The 24,729-nt window shown below is 35.3% G+C and overlaps 2 protein-coding genes and 1 non-coding gene across 3 annotated transcripts; 1 reads left to right on the forward strand and 2 right to left on the reverse strand.

Annotated features, from left to right (window-relative positions):
• Positions 1 to 1,240: 1,240 nt before the first annotated feature.
• On the reverse strand, positions 1,241 to 5,038 carry LOC143631127 (putative serine/threonine-protein kinase PBL7). Its single transcript, XM_077099999.1, has 6 exons — positions 5,023 to 5,038; positions 4,886 to 4,985; positions 3,506 to 3,696; positions 3,234 to 3,423; positions 2,155 to 2,546; positions 1,241 to 1,619 (listed from the first exon to the last, which is right to left on the reverse strand). The coding sequence occupies exons 2-6, from the start codon at positions 4,974 to 4,976 to the stop codon at positions 1,284 to 1,286; spliced, it is 1,200 nt and encodes a 399-aa protein (XP_076956114.1). The 5' UTR covers positions 4,977 to 4,985; positions 5,023 to 5,038; the 3' UTR covers positions 1,241 to 1,283.
• A 10,602-nt stretch (positions 5,039 to 15,640) lies between these two features.
• On the reverse strand, positions 15,641 to 18,459 carry LOC143631207 (WRKY transcription factor 44-like). The gene is made up of 5 exons (XM_077100064.1): positions 18,234 to 18,459; positions 17,168 to 17,299; positions 16,612 to 17,105; positions 15,861 to 16,013; positions 15,641 to 15,776 (listed from the first exon to the last, which is right to left on the reverse strand). The coding sequence occupies exons 1-5, from the start codon at positions 18,417 to 18,419 to the stop codon at positions 15,641 to 15,643; spliced, it is 1,101 nt and encodes a 366-aa protein (XP_076956179.1). The 5' UTR covers positions 18,420 to 18,459.
• Positions 18,460 to 19,674: 1,215 nt separating this feature from the next.
• On the forward strand, positions 19,675 to 19,747 carry TRNAK-UUU (transfer RNA lysine (anticodon UUU)). The gene has a single exon. It is a non-coding gene; the product is annotated as a tRNA-Lys (tRNA).
• Positions 19,748 to 24,729: the final 4,982 nt, after the last annotated feature.

The following is a 24,729-nucleotide window of genomic DNA, read 5'->3' on the forward strand; positions in this document are numbered from 1 at the left end:
ATAACCATTCTAACAAGAAATCAAGTACTTATTTGTTTAAAAATTAAAAGATTATTTGGATGAATAGTAAAAACTTCGAAATATCATACACAATTTCTCAAGACCTCAAAATTTTGAAAAAAATTAAAAACACCGTAGCCATACTTCACCAAGGTTGCGTTTTTTTTTTCCTAAATATGGCCACAAAGAGATTGATGATGTCATCTACACTTTTTTGTAGCCTAGATGGTCCATGGTAGCATGACATCCTGTCGGTGCACCGCGTCCAGTTGTACAAACTACAAAGCTTTCTCAAAACAAAAGTAAAACAGATGTTCTGTTACATATATAGTATAATGATCTGTACACCATAAAGTTGGAAACAATCTAAGCAAAAAGATGATTCTTTATAGGGGGTATCTTATATATTCCCCAAAAGCCTTTCTATAGCATTAATAAATACTACATGGACAGGTTAACACCTTACAAACACATACACAAGTGCATCTACACATTACCAACCAAAGCCTCATACTAAACCCGCCACCCGTCATAACTGACCACCACCAAAAATAAACACCAACTCGATCGACCATGATCTGACTAGTTTTTCCAAACTCGTGCCTACTCTTAACAGAAACCTGTTTTCAAGTAAACAGCAAGTATAAGTTACACAGCTCGTCTCAAATGTGATCGGTTTTGCCACCTCCACTTGTAAAAGCGGATATTACACCTTTCGTCCTTTAGGTATATACCAGCTTAAAAGTTATGTCCTTAAAACTAATTTAATTAAAAAAAATCCTTAATTTGAAAAGTCGTAACATATTACACCCTTTCCAGTAACTGGTGGTAAAAATTTTTGTTAATTTTTGACAAAATGACTGTTTTACCCTTACACCTAAAGGACAGAATGCGTAATTTTCACAATCCTTTCCACTAACCGGTGTTGAAAGAAATAGAAAAGTAAACCATTATCAAAATTACACATTTTTAGCATTTCGTCCTTTATGTGTAAAGGCAATATAATCATTTTGTAAAAGAATAACAGAATTTTTAACAGCGGTTCCTATAAAGGAGTAACGTGTGACAACTTTTCAAACAAATGATGTTTTTTTGTAGTTGACTTCGCTTAAGAACACACAGCCTGCAAATTGGCACATACCTAAACGCTGAAAAATGTAACTCTATTTTCTATTAACTTAGAAAATATTGAAATGTAATCCCCTTCTAACGCATACCACATACCTCAGTATAGTCATACTTCAGAGAGATAAAAGACCAAAAGACGGCATTGCCAATGAATTTCAGAAAAATCTTTTGGTTTGATTTTTCTCCGATCCACTGCCACTCCCACTGCCGCCATTCTGTTTCTTGTCACTGTCTCGTTTTGATCTAGGAGGCGTAGAAGGTGACCACTGAGAGTTTTGGTTCGGTTGAGTTTCAGGGTCATATTTCTGTGAAGCAAGGTAGCTCAAAGCCGTAACCACATCGGCCATAACTGGGCGCATGTTCGGTTGTTCCTGGACACACATGGCTGCAACCGCAAGAGCCTGGTACAAACCCCGGGCTGGATACTGACCTTGCAGCAGCGGATCCGCTATCTGACTAAACTTCCTTCTGTCTTTAAACAACGGTCTCGCCTAATAATATCATGTATGACAATAATTAAATTTCGTGCTTTTACAGTAGGGTTGTAAACGAGGCAAGTAGAGCCGAGCCATGTTGTGCTCGGGCTCTTGGCTAGGCTCATTTATTTAACAAACTGGAAAGTTGAGCTCGAGCTTGGCTCATAAAAAGCTCAAGCTAGCTCATGGCTTGCCAGGCCGTAATTTTTTTAAAAATAATTATTTTTGTAATTGTTTATTTTTTACACATTGATATATAGAAAGAAAAAAAAAACATTTCTTGGCACATTTTTTAGACACAGTTTGTTCACATACACATAATGCAAAAGTTATATATTAAAACTTGGGTTTAGTTTAAACGAGCCAAACGAACGAGATAATGAAACGCTTAACAAGTGAGCCATGAGCAGAGCCAACGGGTTCAGGCTCGGCTCGTTTATAAACCAAGTCGGCTTGGCTCGGCTCATTCACAAACGAGATTTTTCAAGCAAGCCATGAACTTTACGAACAACCATATTTTATGGTCAACAATGTAGTCAACATCACTTACCCATGCAACCAAATTCTGCTCCACTCCAGTTTTAGAGTTATCAATGGCTTTCCTGCCTGTAATAATCTCCAAAAGCACAGCACCAAAACTATAAACATCTGACTTTAAAGTCAACTGTCCAGTCATCGCATACTCGGGAGCACAATAACCATATGTACCCATGACACGTGTAGAAACGTGTGTATTATCCCCAACGGGCCCCAGTCTAGCCAACCCGAAATCAGATAGTTTTGGGTGGTATGATTCACCAAGTAATATGTTTGAGCATTTTAAGTCGCGGTAAATGACTGGTGGACTCGCTTTATCGTGTAGATAGTCGAGCCCTGTAGCAGCTCCAGTAGTGATTTTCATTCGCGTGTTCCAAGTGAGTCGTTTTTTACCAGGTGATGGGTCTGCAAGACACGAAATATACATCGAAACATAAATGTTGTTCGCCCGGTATCAGTTCGGAAAAAAGTATTTTATTTTGAATAAAACTCTGTTTTCAGTATACTTCAAAGATTAAACATAACCGCTGTACTTAGATTTTCAAAAATATATCCAAAATCCGAATGCGAGTTATTAGAGAAAAATCAAATTCAGTGATAAGTGTAATATTTCAAAATCGGAAACCAAACAATAAAAATGAATACAGGCACCGATGTTGTTCCGTTGATATCGGTTTGGTTGCAGGTCGATATCCATTTTGGTTCGTTACAGTGCCAGTATGGTACCGGTACTCGGTATAGTTTCCGATACAAGAAATACTTTATTTTGAATACAACTTTGTTTTCAATAAAATCATATCATAACGTTGAGAAAAGAAAAAACTAAAGACAACAGAAAATTTAGTTTTTTTTAATGTTAATTAATGCAAGTTATTTGAGAATAATAAAATTAAATGGCAAATAAAATTTTATTTAATAATTAAATGGGTCAAAGATGTAAATTATTTTAGTATAACCCGATGAAATTGAAACATTAAAAAAGTTAGCTTTAAGAACTTATGCCATGGAACTTGGATATTACTATTCATTCAAGTTAGTAATTATATGTATGCATATATATAAACATTTTTTTGCAAATAATGTCATTATTACCATGGAGATGGTCATCTAGAGATCCTAAAGGCATGTATTCATAAACCAGTAATCGTTGATCTCCATCAGCACAATAACCAATTAAGTTCACAAGATTCGGGTGATGAAGTAAACCCAGCATCAACACTTCCACTAGGAACTCACGGTTTCCCTGTAGCCCATTTCGATCCAGTTGCTTGATTGCTACAATCTACACCAATGGCCAATTACTAATATAATTATTAAGCATCTACAAACATAAATAAACTTATGGTTTTTGAAGCTGAACTAACCTGATTTGAACTTTCAAGTCGCCCTTTATAAACTCTACCAAAACCACCTTCTCCAAGAAGACAATCATCTCTAAAATTCTTGGTTGCAGCTGCTAATTCACGAAATGTGAACGTTTGCGCAGCAAGATGATCTGATCCTCCATCTTTGATCACTTCCTTTGGTTTGAACAATGGATTTGACCTAATGCTCTCTAAAACACAAGTAACAAAGAACAAAAAAATTATCAAATTAAAACTACACAAATAATAACTTATCATGGCATTCTTAGCAGGTCTAGAGTATGTAAAGAAGATGATCATGATATGTCATCAAAACCTAGAAAATTTAGTGTAACAGTTGAACCTAGAGGGAGGTGCAAACAAGGCGAGATGCTCGTGAGCTACACAAGCTCAGATCGATAAGAAGCTGCAAACAAGCTGAGCTTTTTCGAGCTCGAGCCAAGCCTCAAATAAAGCTCGTTTAGTTATCGTCTTATCAAGCCCAAGCTCGAGCCTCAAATACAGCTCGTTTAGTTATTGTATTATCGAGCCTGGCTCATTTAGGCCTGTCAAGCCTTAACAAGCTAGGCAGCTCGCGAGCCACTCGAGCTCGGATCGATAGAAACCATGAAAAGAGCCGAACTTTTTCGAGTCCGAGCCTCAGATAAAGCTAGTTTAGCTATCAAGCCCGCGCTCAAGCTTTGTACGAGAAACTCATTTAGGCTCATCAAGCCTTAACGAGCCTTGTGTAGTTTTAAGTTTTACCTCTTTTGCACTTGTATGTATTAATTTTACACTGCACAGTTGAGCCTTAGCTCGTTTAAGGTTTTTTTTTCAAAACATATAAAAATAATTAAAAACGTATATAAATTAATTTAATAAACAAACGAACTGATCCCAAGGCGAGCTTGAAAAAACAACTCACAAGCCAAGTTTAAAAAAAGAGCACGTAATGAGCGAAGCTCGAACTCCCGTGAGTCAAACCAAGCCGAGGTGGAGCCCTATTGGAGCGTAAAGTAACAAAAAAAGTAGGTGCAGTTGCAGATAGAGAAAATAGTTGTAAAAAAGTAGTTGCAGATGTGATACTTTTTAGGTCAAAAACAGAAGAAACATCAACGCCACCACCAACAACACAAACAACAACAATCTGAAGCTATTCAATTCACACATCCAGCCCAGGCAAATACTATTCGAATTAAGCAGTTACAGAGAACCTAATCACGCAATTCAAATACAGCAAAATGAACAGCATCGGCAATAATAATAATAATAATCATTCATTTAAATTCAATAAAATGATAGAATCAGAAGATAATGATATTACATGGAGCTTTTAGGTTATTATTATTATTATTATTATTATAAGGAAATAAATAGGAATCTGGAAATAGAGATGGAGACCTGAAGACGGTTGAATCGGATCGTGATGTTTATTCTTCTTTCGCTTCTTCTTCTTCTTGTTTGGTGTTCCAGAGCATGGAAACCATCTCATTCTCTCTCTCTCTCTCTCTCTCTCTCTCTTCTTTCACTCTGCAGACAGCCAGACAGACAGTTGTAAACAAGAAGAAGAGCAGTCAACACTTCAACAGACACAAAAAGGGGTTTTATTGGTAAACTCCGATGATAATAATATTAAGTGTTGAAAAATGGAAGTGATTATCATGATTCTTTTTAACTACTTCTTTTATTTTTACTAAAACAAGTTTTCAAAATTATAAGTTATTTTTAAAATAAAAATTCTCAAAATGAACCTAGTAAGATTTCGTCTTCCAAACTTTAGATTTCCAAAAATAATACGTTTAACTAGGACCACTCTACCCTTTTACCTAATACCCTACCCGGACCCTTTACCCTTTTAAGAAGAAATGTGGACCCGAGACCCTACCCTCTAAACAATAAAATGGTCGGGTATAAATAAGGGTTTCAAGGGTCTAACCCTTTACCCTTTAAAGCAGTAATCGCAGCTTATTTTCTGTATTACTAGTTGCATATTTCATATATGACTTTGATATATGAACCCTAGAACAATTATACTTTCATTTAATAACATAGTAAACTCTAGCTTTGAAAGTTTATCAACCATTTGAACTAATGCAAATAATATTCACATTCACAAATTACATGTAGAGAACAATTCAGTGATTTTCATACATATGTTTCCAATCAGCGGTATGACCTTTTATTTATTTTTCTTATTAGTTGGAAAATTTATGATGAATCATATATAAAATACAAGCCTTTCCTACATTCAGATTAATCGAGAATCTGATGTATATCTATCTAGAAACTAGTAAACGGGTCAAGAGTTTGAAAAAGGGTCGGACCCTTGAAACCCTTTTATCCTTTAAGGTGAAATTTAAATACCCTTTACCCGACCCATATTATATATTCGGGTCTAATTAAGAGCTTTACGAGTCAGGTAAAAGGGTTTTAAGGCTCTGGCCCTTATCTTGCTCACCCCTACGTTTAACTCATCTTAGACCATGTTTTAGAAAATCTGGCACGCCTTTGACGACATTTTACAAACACGTCGTCCAAGACATGTTAGACTTCCTAACACATGGTTAAAGATGAATTAGGTCTCCAAATACATAGTCAACGAGGTGTTGGCATAGTCAAAGATGTGTTGGCCTCTTATTTTTTTTTAATATAACTAATTCTGCTTAAATTTGGTTTTTCTTTTATAGCATTTAATATATAAAATTTTATATTATTTCGAATGTACCGGTAAGACATGCTTATTTTTATCTATATGTTGACATAAATTTTATTTAAAATTGTGTAGGGTCAATTTTTATTGAACTTGTCGGTATTAATTTGGCATGGCTTGGGTTTAAAACATTTTGGGAGTTTTTCTTTTTTCTATTTTTATGAAAAAAGAGAATGAAATGAGATTATTATACTTATAAATTCAAGTTTAATGGATTTTAGTTGGAAATGAATTTACTGTTTTAAAACGAATGAAATGAATTATTAACTTTTCATATAGTTTTGCTTGATGATGTATGTAAATAGAATAGATCATCACTTGTATTGTTGGACAGGTGGAAAAAAACAAAAAAATAAATACAAATGATAAAAATATTCTTGCCTAAAATAATAAGAAAAGTTACAAAACCAAAAAAAATGGTAATACGGTGATGGCGATGACCATGACGGCAACGAAGATGGTGGTAACGGTGATGTTGGTGATGACGCCGGTGGTGGTCAAATGATGATGGATGGTGGTTATGTCGACAAAATAGAGTGAAGGATGGAATGAAATGAAAAAAAAAAGGACTTGAGGAAATAAGATTTCTTACGTAATAGATGATTTTATTCCAATGACCAACAAGATATCCTCCTTTTGTCTTCAAATTATAGTTTATTCCCTTCCGCTTGTCACTCTTGCATACTAAAGTCTAAAACACTACCTTGGTGTAACTGAAAATTTATACGGGACATGTAAATGTTAGCAAATCAACTTATGTAATCTTACCCTTTAATCAAGAGTTTCTCTCCACTAAACTTTTCTCATAAGGATTCTTAGTATACAAATGTCTTAAGCACCTCTTTACTAATGTGCTGATCGCATCTTTAACTTTTCACTAAGATATGTAGTGATTATTTTACAACTCTTATATCTGTAAGATAGTAGAGATCAGCACAACTTATCTATAATATGATAGACATCATAATGTTTTTCATGATCATTGTAGGATGCTCATTTCACTTTTCTAGTTTAGAAAGTGGTCACCTATTACAAATGTATTTAAGTGTAGGAATGACATGAAATGTTGGTTCTCACTTACCTTCACTTTTTTATGATAAAAATTATAAAATATTTATAAATTGGTCAATCAAGAATAAGTTATATGTAGGACTTCATCGATGTGTTTAAGGAATAGATTCATAAATAGAAGATCAATCTGTTCAAGAAATAAATTCATAAATAGGGGAGAGAGAGAGAGAGAGAGAGAGAGAGAGTGCTCAGATGAATTTTCAATGTGTTTGGGAGCCTATTGTTAATTTAGATCCTGTTGATAATAGTACAACATTTCCTATTCATAGATCTGTGCCCGACTTTCACATAAATATGTGTTCTTACTTTGACAATTCCAAAAGTCGAAGAAGGTTTTCTATTGATGAATCGATAGTCAAACTCATTCTATACAATATCTTTTGCCGAGAGAGAGAGAGAGTACAAAAAAAAGAGAGAGAGAGAGAGAGGACAGAAACAACATTTTCCAAAGGAACAAATGATTTCTGACACGGTTGGATTGTACATCAACCATGGCCCTTTTGAGGTTATCCTATCCTACAACTTTTATATATGTTGCAATAAGTCCAAAGTTGTCTTAAAGCAATATATTAGACATGAGAAAAAAAATGGTGAGAGCATTTTAGAGTGTCTTTGACTCGAAAATAGTAGAGACTTGCTATGCTTCCTGGAACTTTTCTTACAAAAACGAATGTGCATTTGTTTGTTAATTTCGGACGACTCATTGACGACACCTCATTGTATACTTAGTGTTGAATTTGAAAATCATCTTACATACAAAAATTACTTTCAGATTTTTCTGGACTTTTCAAGTTATTTACAAATATTTTAATGGTTTCTATAAGTTCATTCAAGTGCGCCCATATATATTGAATCATCGCTTTGACAATGTTGAATGGTGGATTAAAAGCTTGAACTTCGTTAAATTTTGAAGTTCTATTCAAAGGTTGAACGCTTGATAACCAGACGCAAAAATCTAGCAATGGTGCTTTTTATTTTTTTTGGAAAAATTTCGAATGAAACGCCGATAATATCCGGCCAAACCGAGGAATGATCGAATTTCCGTGGTGGTTGATGGAGTCTTCCAATCCTTAACGGCCTCAATTTTAGCGGGATCAACATGAATACCTTTGTCGTTTACGATATGTCCCAAAAATTGAACTTCTTCCAACCAAAATTCGCATTTGGAGAATTTGGCATAAAGTTGTTCTTGCCTTAAAAGTTCAAGAATGGAACGCAAGTGATGCTCATGCTCGGCTTTGGATTTAAAGAAGATGAGAATGTCATCAATAAAGACAATAACGAATTTATCTAGAAACGGTTTGCAAACGCGGTTCATGAGATCCATAAATACCGCGGGTGCATTGGTTAACCCGAAGGGCATGACCAAAAATTCGAAATGTCCATATCGAGTACGGAATGCGGTTTTTGGAATGTCTTCTTCGCGAACACGCAACTGATGATATCCCGATCGAAGATCGATTTTGGAGAAACACGTTGCGCCTTGGAGTTGATCGAAGAGGTCGTCGATTCGTGGCAAAGGATAACGATTTTTGATAGTAAGTTTATTGAGTTCACGATAATCGATGCACATGCGAAACGAGCCATCTTTCTTTTTCACGAAGAGGACGGGAGCGCCCCAAGGAGAAGAGCTTGGACGAATGAAACCTTTATCGGAAAGTTCTTCGAGTTGGTTTGATAACTCTTGCATTTCCGACGGGGCTAAACGGTAAGGAGCCTTGGCCACGGGCATTGCACCGGGCACAAGATCGATTCGAAATTCAACCGGACGAATGGGTGGAAGACCGGTAACATCATCTGGAAAGACGTCGAGGAAATCACAAACAATGGAGATATCTTGGATTTTTCTTTCCTTGTGGTCTTTTACCACCGCTTGGGCTAGGAACGGAACATACTTTTGGCGTAAGTATTTTTGCGATTGAGAACACGACATGAGATTGAGCCTTTTAGGAAACATTTTTCCGTAGACCTTGAGAGTTTTACCGTTGACAAGCGGAATCCGAATGAATTTATCATAACAAACGACTTCGGCACGGTGCAAAGATAACCAATCCATGCCTACTATGACATCGAAACTTCCCATTTGCATCGGAATGAGATCGATGGAGAATTTACGCTTACAAAGAGTGAGAGAACAATTACGAAGGACCGAGTTTATGGTGATAGAATTTCCATTGGCGACTTCGACAGAAAAGGGTCGAGAAAGCTTAATGCGAGGTACGGCAAGAGTAGATTCAAACTTTAATGAAATAAAACTTCTATCGGCACCCGTATCAAATAATATAGAAGCCAAATGCTCGTTCACTAAAAACATACCGTTCACAACATCGTTTGCCACTTGAGCTTGATTAGCATTCATCATAAAAGCTCGTCCTTGGTTACCGGGATTTCCTTGAGGTGCATGAGGTGGTGGAGGAGGAGGTGCTTGGATGGCTTGCATGGGTTGGATGAGTGGTGCATTGAGGTGGGGAAATTGAGGTTGGTAGGTTTGGACTTGGTAGGCTTGGGTTTGATAGTAGGGTATGGTTATGGTTTGGGATTGGTTTGCAAGAGTGAGTCGTGGGCAATTGTTGCGGAAATGATTTGGGTCACCAAAGTTAAAGCAAGCTCGGGGTTGTTGAGGAGGGTTTTGTGGGTAAGGTGCAAAGCGGTTTTGGGTGTTTTGTGGAGTGGTTCTTGGTTGGTTGGGTTGAGTACGTTGTGCGGAACGACCTGTGTTATTTAGATGGCCAAAACGGTTACAAATGGTGCAATGGCGACAAGGTAAGTGAGATGGGTGATGAAGTTGACAATTGTTGCATAGTGGAAAAGTACCGGTATAGGGTTTTCGATTTTGTGGGGGATCTTGGGATTGTTGTTGCGGTTGCGGTTGGGTAACGGCATAGTTTCGGTGGTTTTGTTTGGGTTTCTTTTTGTTGTTGTGGCGGGAAGAGTTTGAGTAGTTGATGGCTTGAGGTGGTGGGTCAACTTTGGCTTGAGGTGCGGGTTCGGTTTTGCTTTTATCACTTTTCTTCTTAATGGTTAGGGTACCCGCCTTAACATGGTTCTCAGATAGCGCACCGGCTAGAGTAATTGCATCCTCAAGGTTCTCAGGTTTGCTACTCATGACTGAGTCCCGAATTAGCATGGGTAAACCCCCGATGTATTTGTCGATTTTATGTTCGAGCGGGGTAACCAAATGAGGTACAAGGGTGCTTAATTCATGAAAACGGAGCGAGTAAGCGGCATTATCACCACTTTCTTGTTTCAATTCCCAAAATTCGGCTTCAAGCTTTTGGAGCTCGTGTTTGGGACAAAACTTCATCATCATGAGTTCCTTAAGTTCGGTCCATGGAAGCGCCATGGCAATTTCCGCCCCTTGGAGATGCATAACACTACCCCACCATGTAAGAGCAGTTTCCTCAAACATGCTTGAAGCGAAATTAGTTTTCTTCACTTCGGGGCATTCGCTGTGTCGGAACACACTCTCCATTTTCTCAAACCATTGCAACAAGGTAGTTGCACAGTTCGTGCCGACGAATTTGGTTGGGTTAGCACCGGTAAATTGTTTATAAGTGTAGGATGCGGGTTTGGGTTCAACGGGTGCAACAACGGAAGGTGCAACGGGAGGAGGTTGGATAGTTGAAGTTGGGTTAGTAGTTCGGGAATCACAGCGGCCATTTGCTTGACGACGAAAGATGCCATACGCCGGTTGGAGTTCTTGCGTGGTTGACGTCGTAGTGGAGGCATTCTAAAAAAAATTTTATAAAGAAAATAGAATGAGTTTGAAGAAATTGGAAATAATTATGAGGGTGTATAAAGATAAAATAAAATTTCAAGTTTTGATTGTGAATTCCTAGAGTTAGTGAGGATGAGATGTTAGTAAGAAATTTTTATTTATTTATTTATTTTTTTAAAGTTTGTACATAAACCAAATAATAAAATGTGTATAAGTATATGTTTCAAAGTTTTGGAGTTTAAAAATTGGGGGGTTTTGAAGTATAGAAATTTACATATAGTCGGGAAAGTCGTACATGAACCACCATGATTTGATATCCCGACAATAAAATTTGTATATAAATGTAATATATATATGGAGTCGAACATATGCACGTATCACCGCGTCTTTTATGTCGTTGACTCAAATTGCGATAATAACATATAATCAAACGGAGATACAACGAGATGTCAAAAACACTAGTCCACGTATCACCGTGGCTTTCATGTTTTCAACACCAAAATATGGAGGCAACCGGAACACTTGCATTCGACTACTTAAAGTTGTCGTCTCATATAACGTCAGTCGTTTGGCCTAGAAAAAAACACTTAAACTCGACCTTCCCAGGTAAGTATATCACCTTCGATTCTTGGAATCTTTTTGTCAAAAGGCCGTTTCCAAGTGTTCAGTCCCTACGGTCATCGCAACGAATATTATAGAGCCGATCTTTAAGGAGATTTTAAACAACGGAATCCAAGTTAAGCTTGTGATCCATAAAACATAATAAAAAAAACTAATGTTTTGCGATTTAAGGTAAGGATACCTTAGAATACTATGAAACTTTGTGTATGTGTACATTTATGATTTAAAAATGAATTTTAATCAAGTTTATAAATAAATAAGTGCAATAAACAATCAAGTAGGGTAAACACGTATAAGGACCCTAAAGCCTAAACTATACTAGGTCGTTACGTCTAACCACCAATCTTATAGTCGATGGGCTCTGATACCAATCTGTCACACCCCGACCATGACGGAAACGTCGGGGCGCAACCGATTGTTCATCGCACACGACACTATTAAGTGACAATATTTAATCAACTCATTTAAATTCATAAAAACACAAAGAGTCACATAACTTGTTCATACAATAACCGAATTCAAATCATAGTAAATAATATATTGTTTGTTTTGCTAATATCCTAATAGTCTTGATAACGTTTTTTTTCCTTCAAGTCCTCGAGTCAACCTAAAGTCAAACCTGTAACATTGCATAAATAGATTTTGTCAACACAAAGGTTGGTGAGCAATTTCATAGTTTTTGAACAATAGATATATAATATGAAATTCCACAACTTGTATACAAAACAATAAATAATAGCAACAATTTAGATAAATGAAATCGTTAATAAGAATACATTAACTACACCTTTCTATAAGGGGATGCCAAATATACTCGGATTTTGTATGAAATCGTTAATAAGAATACATTAACGATACCTTTCTATAAGGGGATGTCAGATATACTCGGATTTATGAATCAACCATCCAAAAGCGGTAAACACATTAGCACTTAAGCATATAAGCATATAATCACCAAATCGAGCATTTATTTAAGTGAAGCATACAATAAAGTTTGTGGTTTAAGACTCAAGTATAAATCATTTGGATTTGAATAAGTTTGCAATGTCACCCCCAAAATATAAAAGAGTGAAAACGGGGGATGAAAGTACTCATATTCAAGTAATAAACTTGAAAGATTTGATGATTTGGAGATTAATCGAAACGATGAGTTTAACGAACGAAGCCTAAAGGAGAAGAAGTCTTGTATTAGAAAAGTTGTCTTGGAAGTCTTTAAATGAAAATAAATGATAAGAAATATAAACAATTTAAAGTTCAAGGTTTAAAATGTAAATATTTAAGTAATTATAATAATAGTCCTTTAAAAATGTAAGTTTGCTCTAAACCGGGTTAAAGTATCTAGCCCTTAATTTTACTCAACCTATGTTAAGTAATAAGGTGGGTAAAAATGCAAGAAAACAAGTCCCTTTATAATATAGATACTAAAACGGGTTTTAACGAGTGTTCGGGTGGTCGGTTCGGCTCTTGGTGACTTGACCAAACCCAAAGTCAACTTTCCCAAAATAATAAATGTATGAGATAACTCAATAAATCTTAAAGAGACTTAACCAAGTATGTAGTTCTATTGTTTTAGAACTAACAACGTCCGTTAATCGAGTGTTCGGTTTAGTCGGTCCAAACTTTGTTATAGGATCAAGTTGGATTCAACATTCCGAGTACTTTGTGAAAATAATTAAAATCAGTTTATAAAGTATTTTTAAAGAAATATATAAGCTTTAATGGTTAAAAACACACTTGTGTGTCTTAAGCGAGTAAACTTGGTTTAGCTCGGTTTGGTTCGGTTTTTTATCTTGGAATAAGGCCAAGAATGGTTACCACATGTCCAAACATCATAGAACTTGTAAAATAATTTATAAATAATAATACCAAAGTTTTACATACAAAAAGTCAACAACAAAGTCTTTAAACGAAAGTTCGGTTTCCGGTTCGGATCTTGTTTCGGGATAAGATCGAGGTTAGATTCTACAAACCCATAACCATGGAACTAATTAAAATGATTTTAGAAACTCAAATCTTACATAAAACATGTTTATACAACTATTTAAACAAACTAGTAAACAAGAGTTCGGCTTCCGGTTTGGAGCTATTTACGGAATAACCGAGGCTAGTCTCTACAAACCCATAACCATGGAACTCAAAATGTAAAATAAAACTAAAATGAGCAGAAGTTAAACAAGTATAACTAGTTTGATAGTTAGGTGCGGAAAATATATATAATCAAGGACTACTACGAGTCCTCCATGTAGCTTTGTCTTATGGGCCGGACACTTAACCGACCGAGACCGGAGAAATGCCCACCGAAGGTACAAAGGGTGCTATTATATATATGTTGTATAACAATCTTCAAGTATAAATAAGTGTTAACAAGTTGATTATAATGTAAGACTATGGTTAGTTTGACTTTGAAAAGTCAAACTGCCAAAAAAAATAGAAAGAACACCTTTGAATGCTTGAGAATTGGAAGAGAAAGAGATGAATGAGCAAGGATTAATGAAGGGGATAGGGGTGTATATATAGAGTGGGTTGAAAGGGTCAAGCATGGGGTGTGATATCAAGGTTTGCATGCAAGAGGGGTCAAGACAAGTCACAAAACAACAAAAAAATAAAAAATAAAAAAAATGGGCTGCTGGTCTGCTGCTGATCTGCTGCTGGTCAGCACGTCGGTTCGCGTCCGGAAGTTCATTTTTGATGTATCTTGAGCGTTTTAAGTCCGTTTTCGAATCCATAAAAGGGGTTTTTCAAATTAGACAAGCGGGAATGTTTTAGTAACATAAAATCCAATATTTTATATATTTGAAATGTTCGGGATATAAATCGAGTCGGTTTACAACATAAAAACAAATACAAAATAAATACAATTTGACCCGAAATCGAGGATTGTCACACACCACATCTACTTACTTCCATACAAGTAAACATACATGAAACACACTAGCATAAACCAAGTGAACACCCAACGTCAAAGGAGAAAACAAAAACACGAAACCGTACAAAAGCCCACTGGTCACTACCAAGGATGTAAGCAGATGATTAACTCAATATGTTTACTCGCTGGATTTTTCTCGATTTTTATCAAAGAGTCCAGTGATCACTGTAGAGATTATCTTTTGAAATGATCAACGCCTACCAAGCATTTGTTATAATTTATTACAATAAAACAAAAGACTCCACACCAAACGAGCTTTGTTGTAACATCATCTACTTCATAAATGTGTAAAACCAAACTTATAGGTACATTAGTTTTGTCAATCCGAGTAAACAAGAGTAAATTATAAGAGACGGTTCTTGTTGAACTTCGTTGATTAAAATTGTTTAGAGAGACAAAACCTTAATGTGATGATGGTATTAAGGAATACAATGTTCATGTAATATCTTGTTATTCCACGTGTAAAAGGTTATCTTAATGTGGACTTTAAAACTCGTGTTCACGCAACCAAAATATTTAGTAGACGTACTTTGACACTTCAAAAACTTGATTACTACTTGATGAACTTTTTCAAACATTTAGTATGGTTTAATGAAACACTTGTAAGAACTTACCGAAGGACAATCAAATTTCAAGTCTAAACCTCGATTGTATTATTGATTGTTATGATTACTTGATTACAATAACCGCTATCTATTACTTGATTAAAAAAAAAATAAGTTAAACAAGTTGTGCTCATGTAACATGATTTTAAGTGTGCACGCGTTAGGGTTGATTTTACATGAAAAAATTATATGAGTCATGTTCAGATTGATCAATTTAACTAGACACGATTAACAGTCGAAAGAGATGGCACGATATATGAAAGTAGGGACGGGGCGTTTGGTTTGTTATTTATTTTTGCTACACATTGTTAGATACATAAATGTTAACTTATTGGCTATTGCAGACAATTAAATATCTTAAAAATTACAAAGAGCCTAATGGAACAAGGTGCTCTTATATATTTAGCCCAGTGCCACAAGCTGCAATAAAACCCGAACCATTTTCGGATGTTTTATTTGCTATGCGACGCTAACTTATTACATACACCAGAGTTTAGCATAGCAATTAATTAGCTTTCTTGATTGGCATTTCATGATTATGTTTACCTTCATATGTTGTAATAAAAACACTTGGATCATCTGATGTTCTTTCCACATGTTTCCTGACCTCACATTTATCGCCTGTGCATCGGTAGTAACTTCTGCACAAGTTAAAAGCATAAACTCATTCACCAAATAAGCATAAAGTATACTTCTAGTAAACTTATAATGTAATAATATTAAACCTTGGATAAGGGTTTCCCTTGACAACTTTCTGCCCGTATTTTCTCCAACGATAACCGTCTGATGTTGCTTCTGAATCATTGCCGTCATGGACTACAACCCGAGGCTCTTGTACACGTTCACCGTGTGTTTCAGTTGATTGACTAAAATTTCTCCTGCAAGAAAACAATAAATGGGCTTAAACTTAATTGCATAAGCATGTGATCTTTTGAGTTAAAAACTAGCTTTTTATTAACATTATAACCAGAAAGAAAAACAAGATTATTAAACTATACATTTAAATTTAAGTGAACTAAAGAACTGACTAAAATGGGTACTTTAAAAGAAAATACCAACTCAAAACACAAAATTTAGTAGATTTTAGTTTTGTATGTAATAAAAACCAAAAAACTGGACCGAACCAAATTATGTATGGATTTTCATTTTTAATTTTGAATGTTAAGTAATTTATAAGAATTTAATAAACAGTGTAACCCAAGTATTTTAGCCTAAATGCATAGTAATCAAATAATCATTTATTAAAAAAAAATTAATAATCATTCATTCTTTTGGGCCATTTTTTTGGCCCAAATGGTAAAACCGAAACCAAACGGTTAAGAACTCAAAAACTAACTTTCGGTTTTTGATTCATTTTAGCCCAAAACCGACACATGCACACCCCTAGTTTGAACCTGTTTATTTATGAATGGGCTGAATTGGGCTGCGCTAAATTAAAATGAAAAATTTAGCCACATTAAGTATGACTAACCGTACCTTTTTTTAACCCGAGGAGTTGGAGTACTAGCATCAAATCCTTCACTTGAACCATGATGGTTAGATTCTTTGACTTTGACCGAATTGGTCAAACGTGAAGACGATCCAACGACTTCATCATCATAATCAACCAGGTTATTTGGAAACTCGCGGTTTACATCTTCACTAGTCCCATCAAACGCATGGCGCCTAGGAACCATAGGCTTTAAATGATTATGCTCATCTTTATACACAATTTCGGCTATTTTCCCATCTATTGATCTTTCAACCTTCTTTTTTACCATACAATTCGGGTGCGTGCATTTATAATAACTTCTTGGATATTCACTTCCTTTCACTTGTTTTTGTCCGTATTTCCTCCAGTTATAACCATCATAAGAAGACTCGTCGATATTATTCGTGCATAACTGCGATCGCCTATTGTTTGCAGACTTCTTTGATTGTGATGCAAGATTATAAGCTGATGCTTGTTCATGACTTGCATTAGATGTTTCCTAAAACATTACAGTTAATGATAGTATAATAAATACCAGAATGTAAATAGTAAAAAACTAACCATGTTTGCCAATAAACTGATGGCTGCTCTTGATACTGTTTTTGCCAATGGTTTATATAGCAATTGAGACGTGTGGTTTGATTTCAATATCTTATCAGATAAATGGAATGATTGAGTTCCAGTTAACTCTGCCTGAAATTAAGGAACCTTAATAAGTAGCTAGGGCTGTTCACGAGCTGAGCCAGGCCAAGCTTAGTCTCAGCTTGGTTCTTGAAAAGGATATTTAATAAATACATATTAAGTTACCATTTTATAGTTCAAAACACACACGCATATATATATATATATGACGAGGTTTATTTCAGAACTCCCAAATTACTTACGAACTTTAAGATCGAACTCTTAACAATCAAGCATTTTTCAAACATTTTTATACATTAATATTATTTGATGCTAGTTCTTTGGCTTATTATATGTAATTTTATGATTATAATTATGAAAATTAGTTTTATCTTAGGGTAGTTTTATCACTTATTATATGTAACTTTATGATTATAATTATGGAAATTAGTTTTTTCTTAGGATAGTTTTATCACTTATTATATATAGTTTAGTATTATAATTTTGGAAACTAGTTTTATCTCAAGGTACTTTTATCACTTATTATATGTAACTTTATGATAATAATTATGGAAATTAGTTTTATCTTAGGGTACTTATATCACTTATTATATAATTTTATGATTATAATTTTTTAAAACTAGTTTTGTTTGATGGTAATTTTGTCACTTATTATATGTAATTTTATGATTACAGTTATGAAAAATAGTTTATTTGAAGTTACTTATCATATGTAATTTTATGATTACAAATTATGAAAATTAATTTTTAACACACATGTAATTTGGTTATTACGCATATATTTATTTATGCATATATAAACTTGATTAGATACATGTAATCACAAAGTTATCTATAATAAATGATAAAACTACTCATAAACAATATTAAATATACAAAAATAAATAAAAATAATTGTTTGTTAAGAGTTTCTAAAACTTCTTAAAAACCCTACTAACCAAGCACGAGCGGCTTGGTTTTAAACCGAGCCAATTCAAGGAAATACCTGAGAAGAAAGCATGCCAGTTGGTGCAGAGTTCATAACCGATTTGAACCGACCCGTCTTCGGTCTAGAATGAGAACCATTGGTGGCACCAGCAGTTGGCTCAGAGAATGGTCTAAAATCTGAGATTGTAGGCCTTGAAGCTACCGGTTTCGATATCAAGGTTCTTTCGGGTTCGTTAACGTTCATGTTTTGGAGTGAATTTGCAGGTGTTATGGCTTGGTTATGATGTAGAAGATGGGCTTGGAATTGAAGGTTAGAAGAGACGAGTTGGTGGTTCAATTGTGTGCCAACTAACCGTCAACTTCAGCTAACTATCAACGTATATGTTATTAGGCGTGGTGTACAAGTGGTCACTGCTTTGGCCGTTTTAGGCAAGTTGGTCCACTAAATATAAATCATTCAGAGTATAACGACAAAATTTATGAGTGAACTGTTGATTTCTTTCTTAATCCATTAGTATTAAATTTGCGATTTTCGTCTCTGTGGTTTTATTTCACTTGCAATTAAACCCGAATTTACTAATCCCGTTAAATTCGGTCGTTAAACCCATCAGTGTGTCATTCACGTGAGGGGCAGATTTGTCCTTCTTTTCCCCCAAAATACACCCCAGCCCCTCACGTGAAGGGGCTTGCGAATTAGGACTGGGGTTTGTTTGGGGAGAAAAAGGACAAAACTGCCCTTCACGTGAAGGACACGCTGATATGTTTAACGAGTAGACTTAACGGGATTAGTGAATTCGATTTTAATTGCAACTGAAATGAAACCACGGGGACGAAAATCACAAATTTAAAACTATTTGACTAAAATCGCAGATTTGGACAAACCACAAGGATGAAAACCGCAGTTTACTTAAAATTTATTAAAGTTGTAAGAAATGATATTTAATATGTAAAAAGGTTAAAGACAAACAAATAAGTTATAGAAGTTAAAATAAAAAACGAAACAAGCAAACAAAAAGGTAGGTTATGTTAAATTTTGTGATGGTGGTTTTGCAGTCGGAGATAATGACATGAAATGTAAGAAAGGTTTTGGGTTTGATTTTTGTATTGTGTTTATGCGTAGGCCGTAGAGTTTTTGTATTGGCTCTTAGATTGATGGTTTATATATGGTTACTATGACTTATTGGTCGAACGACTTAGCAACTTTCTTAAATAACGTTTATAACAAGTTACCTTCTTAGTTTCACACGAAAATTGCATAAGAAGCTATCAAAATGGTTTAAATTGAGAATAAATGTATTCTTTGGTTTTTATGGTGTTACTCATTGCAACTTTAAGTATGATTCTTCTTGTTATTTAAAGTGTGGAAAACTAAATTTTAGCTTATCGTTCATGAGAAGAAAATACTTCATAAAATCGGAAACATTAGTCGTCAAATTAAAATAGTTTGCTCACGTGACAAATCAATTTATATAAAAAAACTTGGTCAATCATATCAGTAAGCCGTTCTAGCTCAGTTGGTAGAGCGCGTGGCTTTTAACCACGTGGTCGTGGGTTCGAGTCCCACGGATGGCGTTTTTAGTTCTTTTTTGCAATTACACTTCGATAGTTCGATACCATAATAATTTCATTTTCTTTATGTCGGCTCTATACATCGAAACACAAAAACAACATTAAATGCAGCACTTGCCATTCTAAGTCTTCTTACCAAGTATTTTTATATTAAATTTGTCTTGAGGTAGTAAGTATAGCATTGGTCATAAGTTTTGTGACAGGTATTTTAGACATCTAACAAATGGCGATAATTGTAATAAAGCGAGTGTAAGAGCATGATTGCTGACATGTCATGGCTAAATAACAGCATGATCCTAGTAAGTTTGCAATGATGACTCATATAAATTACAAGACCTTTCTGAAAGAGAGCGGTTAATACTAAAATAATTTCAAATATCATACTAAAAATGTTTTGAGCGTAAACGAATGACGTGGGTTCTTTTTACAAGGATAAAAATTGATGGAAGTTTGTTTACAATAGATTACAAAGGTTTTCTAAACCATGAGAACCTTTATAGAAAAAAACTCAAGCAACTCGTTAATATTCAACTAACCAATGGAACCGTTATCAAGAAGTTATGATAAAAAGCCAGTAAAAACAAGATTTGAACACCTATCATGGTGAAAAGTTTGGTGTTTGCATTACACCGCCCCTTCAAGGTTACATGCTTTGAATTTTCCTTCTAATACCAGCAAGTGAAACAAGCATCCAATGTTTTCATTACACTGCCCCTTCAAGTTACATTTGATAGCCATCTCCCGCGCCAGCGGTCACTAGCTATAAGAATTATCTAACCTTGGTAGCGGAGATTTTAACCAACTAGATTACCTTTTTTTCTTTTGTAAAAATTAAGACTTCATATAAAAAAATTGCGGTTTATGTATAAGAAAACAAGTTTATTTTTGGAGATCATTGCTAAAACTCTTAAATACAACTCATTTCCCATAACCCCATTGGTGTATTTGGAGTGTCCAGACCTCGCACGATTGATCTACGGTCCAACTGTGCATCCGCTGCACTCATTTTGTGCACAATTCTAGCTTACTTTATCAACTTCCAACTTCATATTACAAATACAAATATGGTTGGATGTAAATATTTTCCAACTTGACACATACAATAATAACAATTTTCATGAATTATGTACAAAGGCATACGAGACCAGAGTACCTACTTGAGAGGAGAAAGAATCGTGTATATCAGAAGAAATGATACAATGACAATCGCACCACCAAGCGTGAACCCTGGACCAGTCCATAAACTCAAGTTCGACCTCTCTGCCCGTTTAATAGGGTCTGTCTCCTCAGATAACGGGTAGTTAGATCGCCTAGGGTTCCAACTCACATACTTGTTAGGGCTAAACTGTGAGAGCATGCTCTTCTTCCCTTGCTTCTTGAAACTTGTCCACGCCTTATCCCAATCTGTTGAAAACTTATCTGTCCATAAACAGAACAAATCATCAACGCTTCGAACAACTACTGGTCAATAACATAATTTACAAGCAATTCTGCATGCTTAACATTATGATGCGTGAATCTATTCAGAGATAGATTCAAGTGTTTCGGCTCGAAGGATCACAAACGGATTACAGCAATCAGCTTTAGGCTCGAGATTCAAGAACAATGAAATTATCAAATGCAACAAAGATTACAGATCAATAGAGATATTAACACTGACAAATCACCAATGCTTCGAAAAACAATAGATCGACAACCTAGTTTCCACGCAATTCTGCATACTTACAAGGGCTGTAACGAACCAAACCGAACAAGGCCTTGTTCATATTCGTCTGTCAAGCTTTTACCGGAAGAGAGAACGGTTCACAAGCACCTAACCAAATGACATTTTCTGTTCGTGTTCGTTCATTAAGGAAATCGACTTCTTTGTGAACAGTTCACTAACACAAACGAGCGAACACAAATAGTGTTTTATTTGATTTGGCCAACCGAGAATGGTCCGTGCCAACATTTCGGTCCAGCTATCAAATTTGTATTGGTGTTTATTTTAACATTCATATTCATATGTTAATTTATATATTAATTAATCACATAATACTCATATATATGACGTGTGCATCTACTCATTCATTTCATATACAGATTAATATTATGGTTTAATTTCTAGGGTTTCATATCGATAGCTCACAAACAGATAAATTATAAATCGGGAGCATAGAGTTTAGTTTGAACACCTTTGTTGTTGTTGTTATTGTTGCGATCGTCGCCGTTTGAAGGAGACGGTGGCCGTGGATCTGTGCCGGAACAGTAGCAGGTCTTTGGAGGCTTTTGATTCCGCCATGTTAAGCTTCCTACGCTCATCGCTCGAATATCCATTTTTGAAGACGCTCGAATTCCAGCCACACAATGTAACCGGTTGAGTGTTTTTGTCTCCCGTGAAGATCTTTTGTTAGCGTAAAATCCCCAAACTCCTTGCGTTCGGAATTAGAGGCGGACAAATAAACCGGTTAATTGAACCGACTAGAAAACTAAACCGAAAGTCCGAAACTGAACTGGTTTGAAATTGATTATGTAAAAGCCGGTTTGAAACCGATTGAAACCGTAGATTCGGAACCGGTTTGTAATTTTCTCCGCCAAAACTGGTTCCAAACCGATTGTACCATGGTAAGAAACCGGTTTCAACCCAAACCGAAACCGATCATAAACCGGTTTTGACTTTTATTAACCAAACCAGATCGGTTTTAATCCAAACCGGTTTTGAGTTTTAAACTGCGCACCTTTATTTGGAACCGCCCTCAATATCTGATTCAATATTCTAAGACTGTACTTACCAATTCTAACACTCTTGACTCGGCTACCACTATATATCGAATCAGGTTTCGAATTTTACAGTTTAAAGATCTCATGCCTCAACTCATGTTATTGGGCCAGAATGCCAATTGCCCCGAACTGTCCATTTTATCACAACAAATTAAAAAAATGTTAAATTGGCTAAAATAAATTCTCTTAATGCACATCCCAAACCCGTTGAACCCAATTGTTAAAAAAGGTTAGGTGATTGTACTGTCAACCTGTTATAATTCTATCAATCTATTATAAGAAGCCATGTGTCAAATAAAATTTGTTGCAACGAAAATTTTATAGAAAATTCCGACAAAGCTCCAAAAAAAATTATGTCGGAATTCACAAAAATGTTGTTGGAACTCAAAAAAATATGCGTAAAAACTAAAAAGAAAAAATCCGTCTTAACTCACAAAAATTTCATTAGAGCTCATAATGTTTTATCATAACTCAAAATTTAGGTCCAAACTTAAAAAATTGGTCAGAATGTCAGATATCTTGTGGCTTCTTGTTGTAGCCTTGTAGGTGTGCAATACCACCATGTGACATGTTTAAACCGTCGGGGCTTGCAAAGTTTAGATAAATATTTGAGAAATTTTTTTGGTCAAATAGATACTTGAACTAAATGGACATTATGAAGAGTTTTCTTTATTTTAGTGGGCTAAATAACTGTGGGCCCAATTTGTTCCAAAAATAACCCACGATAAGCAAATGTCGGTACTCGGTAGCTTAGCCTATTTCAATCTTAATTCATCGCTTCTCTGCCCACTTGTATGATAACAGTTTAAAATTTAAATGATTATATGAATGTTTATTATTTGATTGTTTCATGTTTAGATTTGAGTACTTGATAGTTAAGGAGCTTAAAGTTTGAAATTAGTCGCTCGGAGTTTAGTTTGAAGGTAGCTTTCAATGTTGATTGGCCGGCCATTTAGATGAAATTTGAAGTTAGACATCCAACCAAATTGACTAAATCGGGCCGAAAAACCTAAAATGGAGCGATGGACATGCATGAAAACTAATTCTCGGGTCTACCACTTCGTCTCACCTCATTACATTGCCGCATATATCTAAGCAATGATGTATGCATCAAAAAATCATACATTTGCATAATATAGTGTCAAAACACAAAAGTGGATCGAGAATCCACTACCATTTTAAAAAGAATCAAACAGGATGGAAAGAAGCTGAAAGAAGAGTGTCTAGAGGGTGAAAGGGAATGGTGTGACTATGACGCAACATGCAGTGGTTGATTCAGAGCAAATCAACATGGATCTTTAGTTCTTTTTGAACGACTAACTCACACACTCACTAATTCTACTCCTAAATAGACACCTTCGGCCATCATTGAAGTTGAACCTTTACCACTTGGGTATGAAAACCAATTTCTACTCTCCATGATAGTTGATACCACTAGGCTAGATGCTTTTTGGTAAATGGATCTTTGGTAGTGCAATGCGTCTATGATCATATGAGGCAAAGAAGACACATCGACGACATAGATGATGTGCAATGCATAGGCTAGATTAGGCAAATAAGAAATGGTGACGGAGATGATAATGTGAGGCAATAAGAGAGAACGCTAAGAAGAGAAAACTGTTGCTAATCTCTGGCGGTACCCATTCACCGTTTGATTAAAACTCAAAGAAAAGTAGAGTAAAAGATATAGCGTATACAAAATGAAGGGGAAAAAAAAGATTGTTACTAAATGAAATAGGGCCAATGAAAACGGTGACTTGGTATTAAGCTTTTACTATAAATATATAGTTAAAATTATTCAGGCGGGCTTATCTTGTCTTGAGTTCTACCTGAAATATAAATAACCAACTTGGATGGACTCGAAATTATACAAGTTGCTTTCAAGCTACCTTTTAAACGAGTCTTGAGTCGCAAGCTATTTAAATATCCCCATGCTAGTATAATAGAGGACTCGTAAGGTTTTCTCTATCGAGGCTGGGCAGCTCTTAGGCACAACCAATGATACGTTTTTTCTCAAATTATCGTGCATTACCATTGCATCCGTCTGAACCTTTTTTCCCCCTTAAAGCACATCTAGCTTAACTAGTATAGTATTTAAAGATTCCATCCAATAAGTATAAAATAAATAAAATTTATGAACTATGAATTCCACCACTATGTTGTTAAAAATACAATGGACAACAAACATCATCAAAATTTAAATCCGGTCTAACCCAGTCCAAAAT

This window comes from Bidens hawaiensis, unplaced genomic scaffold (assembly GCF_021521415.1).
Source record: "Bidens hawaiensis isolate Kalapana, Puna unplaced genomic scaffold, B.hawaiensis_p1.1 tig00000055_1, whole genome shotgun sequence".
In the NCBI taxonomy this organism is placed as follows: Eukaryota; Viridiplantae; Streptophyta; class Magnoliopsida; order Asterales; family Asteraceae; genus Bidens; species Bidens hawaiensis.

Bases quoted from the DNA above. Each gene is read 5' to 3' on its own strand.
- LOC143631127 (XM_077099999.1), bottom strand. From the start codon at position 4,976: ATGAGATGGTTTCCATGCTCTGGAACACCAAACAAGAAGAAGAAGAAG. The intron at 2,547-3,233 runs GTAATAATGACA...CGTGTCTTGCAG, and splicing joins TCTAGATGACCATCTCCATG to ACCCATCACCTGGTAAAAAA. The intron at 1,620-2,154 runs GTAAGTGATGTT...TGATATTATTAG, and splicing joins AGCAGAATTTGGTTGCATGG to GCGAGACCGTTGTTTAAAGA.
- LOC143631207 (XM_077100064.1), bottom strand. From the start codon at position 18,419: ATGAACGTTAACGAACCCGAAAGAACCTTGATATCGAAACCGGTAGCT. The intron at 17,300-18,233 runs GTATTTCCTTGA...CCTTAATTTCAG, and splicing joins CTGGCATGCTTTCTTCTCAG to GCAGAGTTAACTGGAACTCA. The intron at 15,777-15,860 runs GTTTAATATTAT...TAACTTGTGCAG, and splicing joins AAGGGAAACCCTTATCCAAG to AAGTTACTACCGATGCACAG.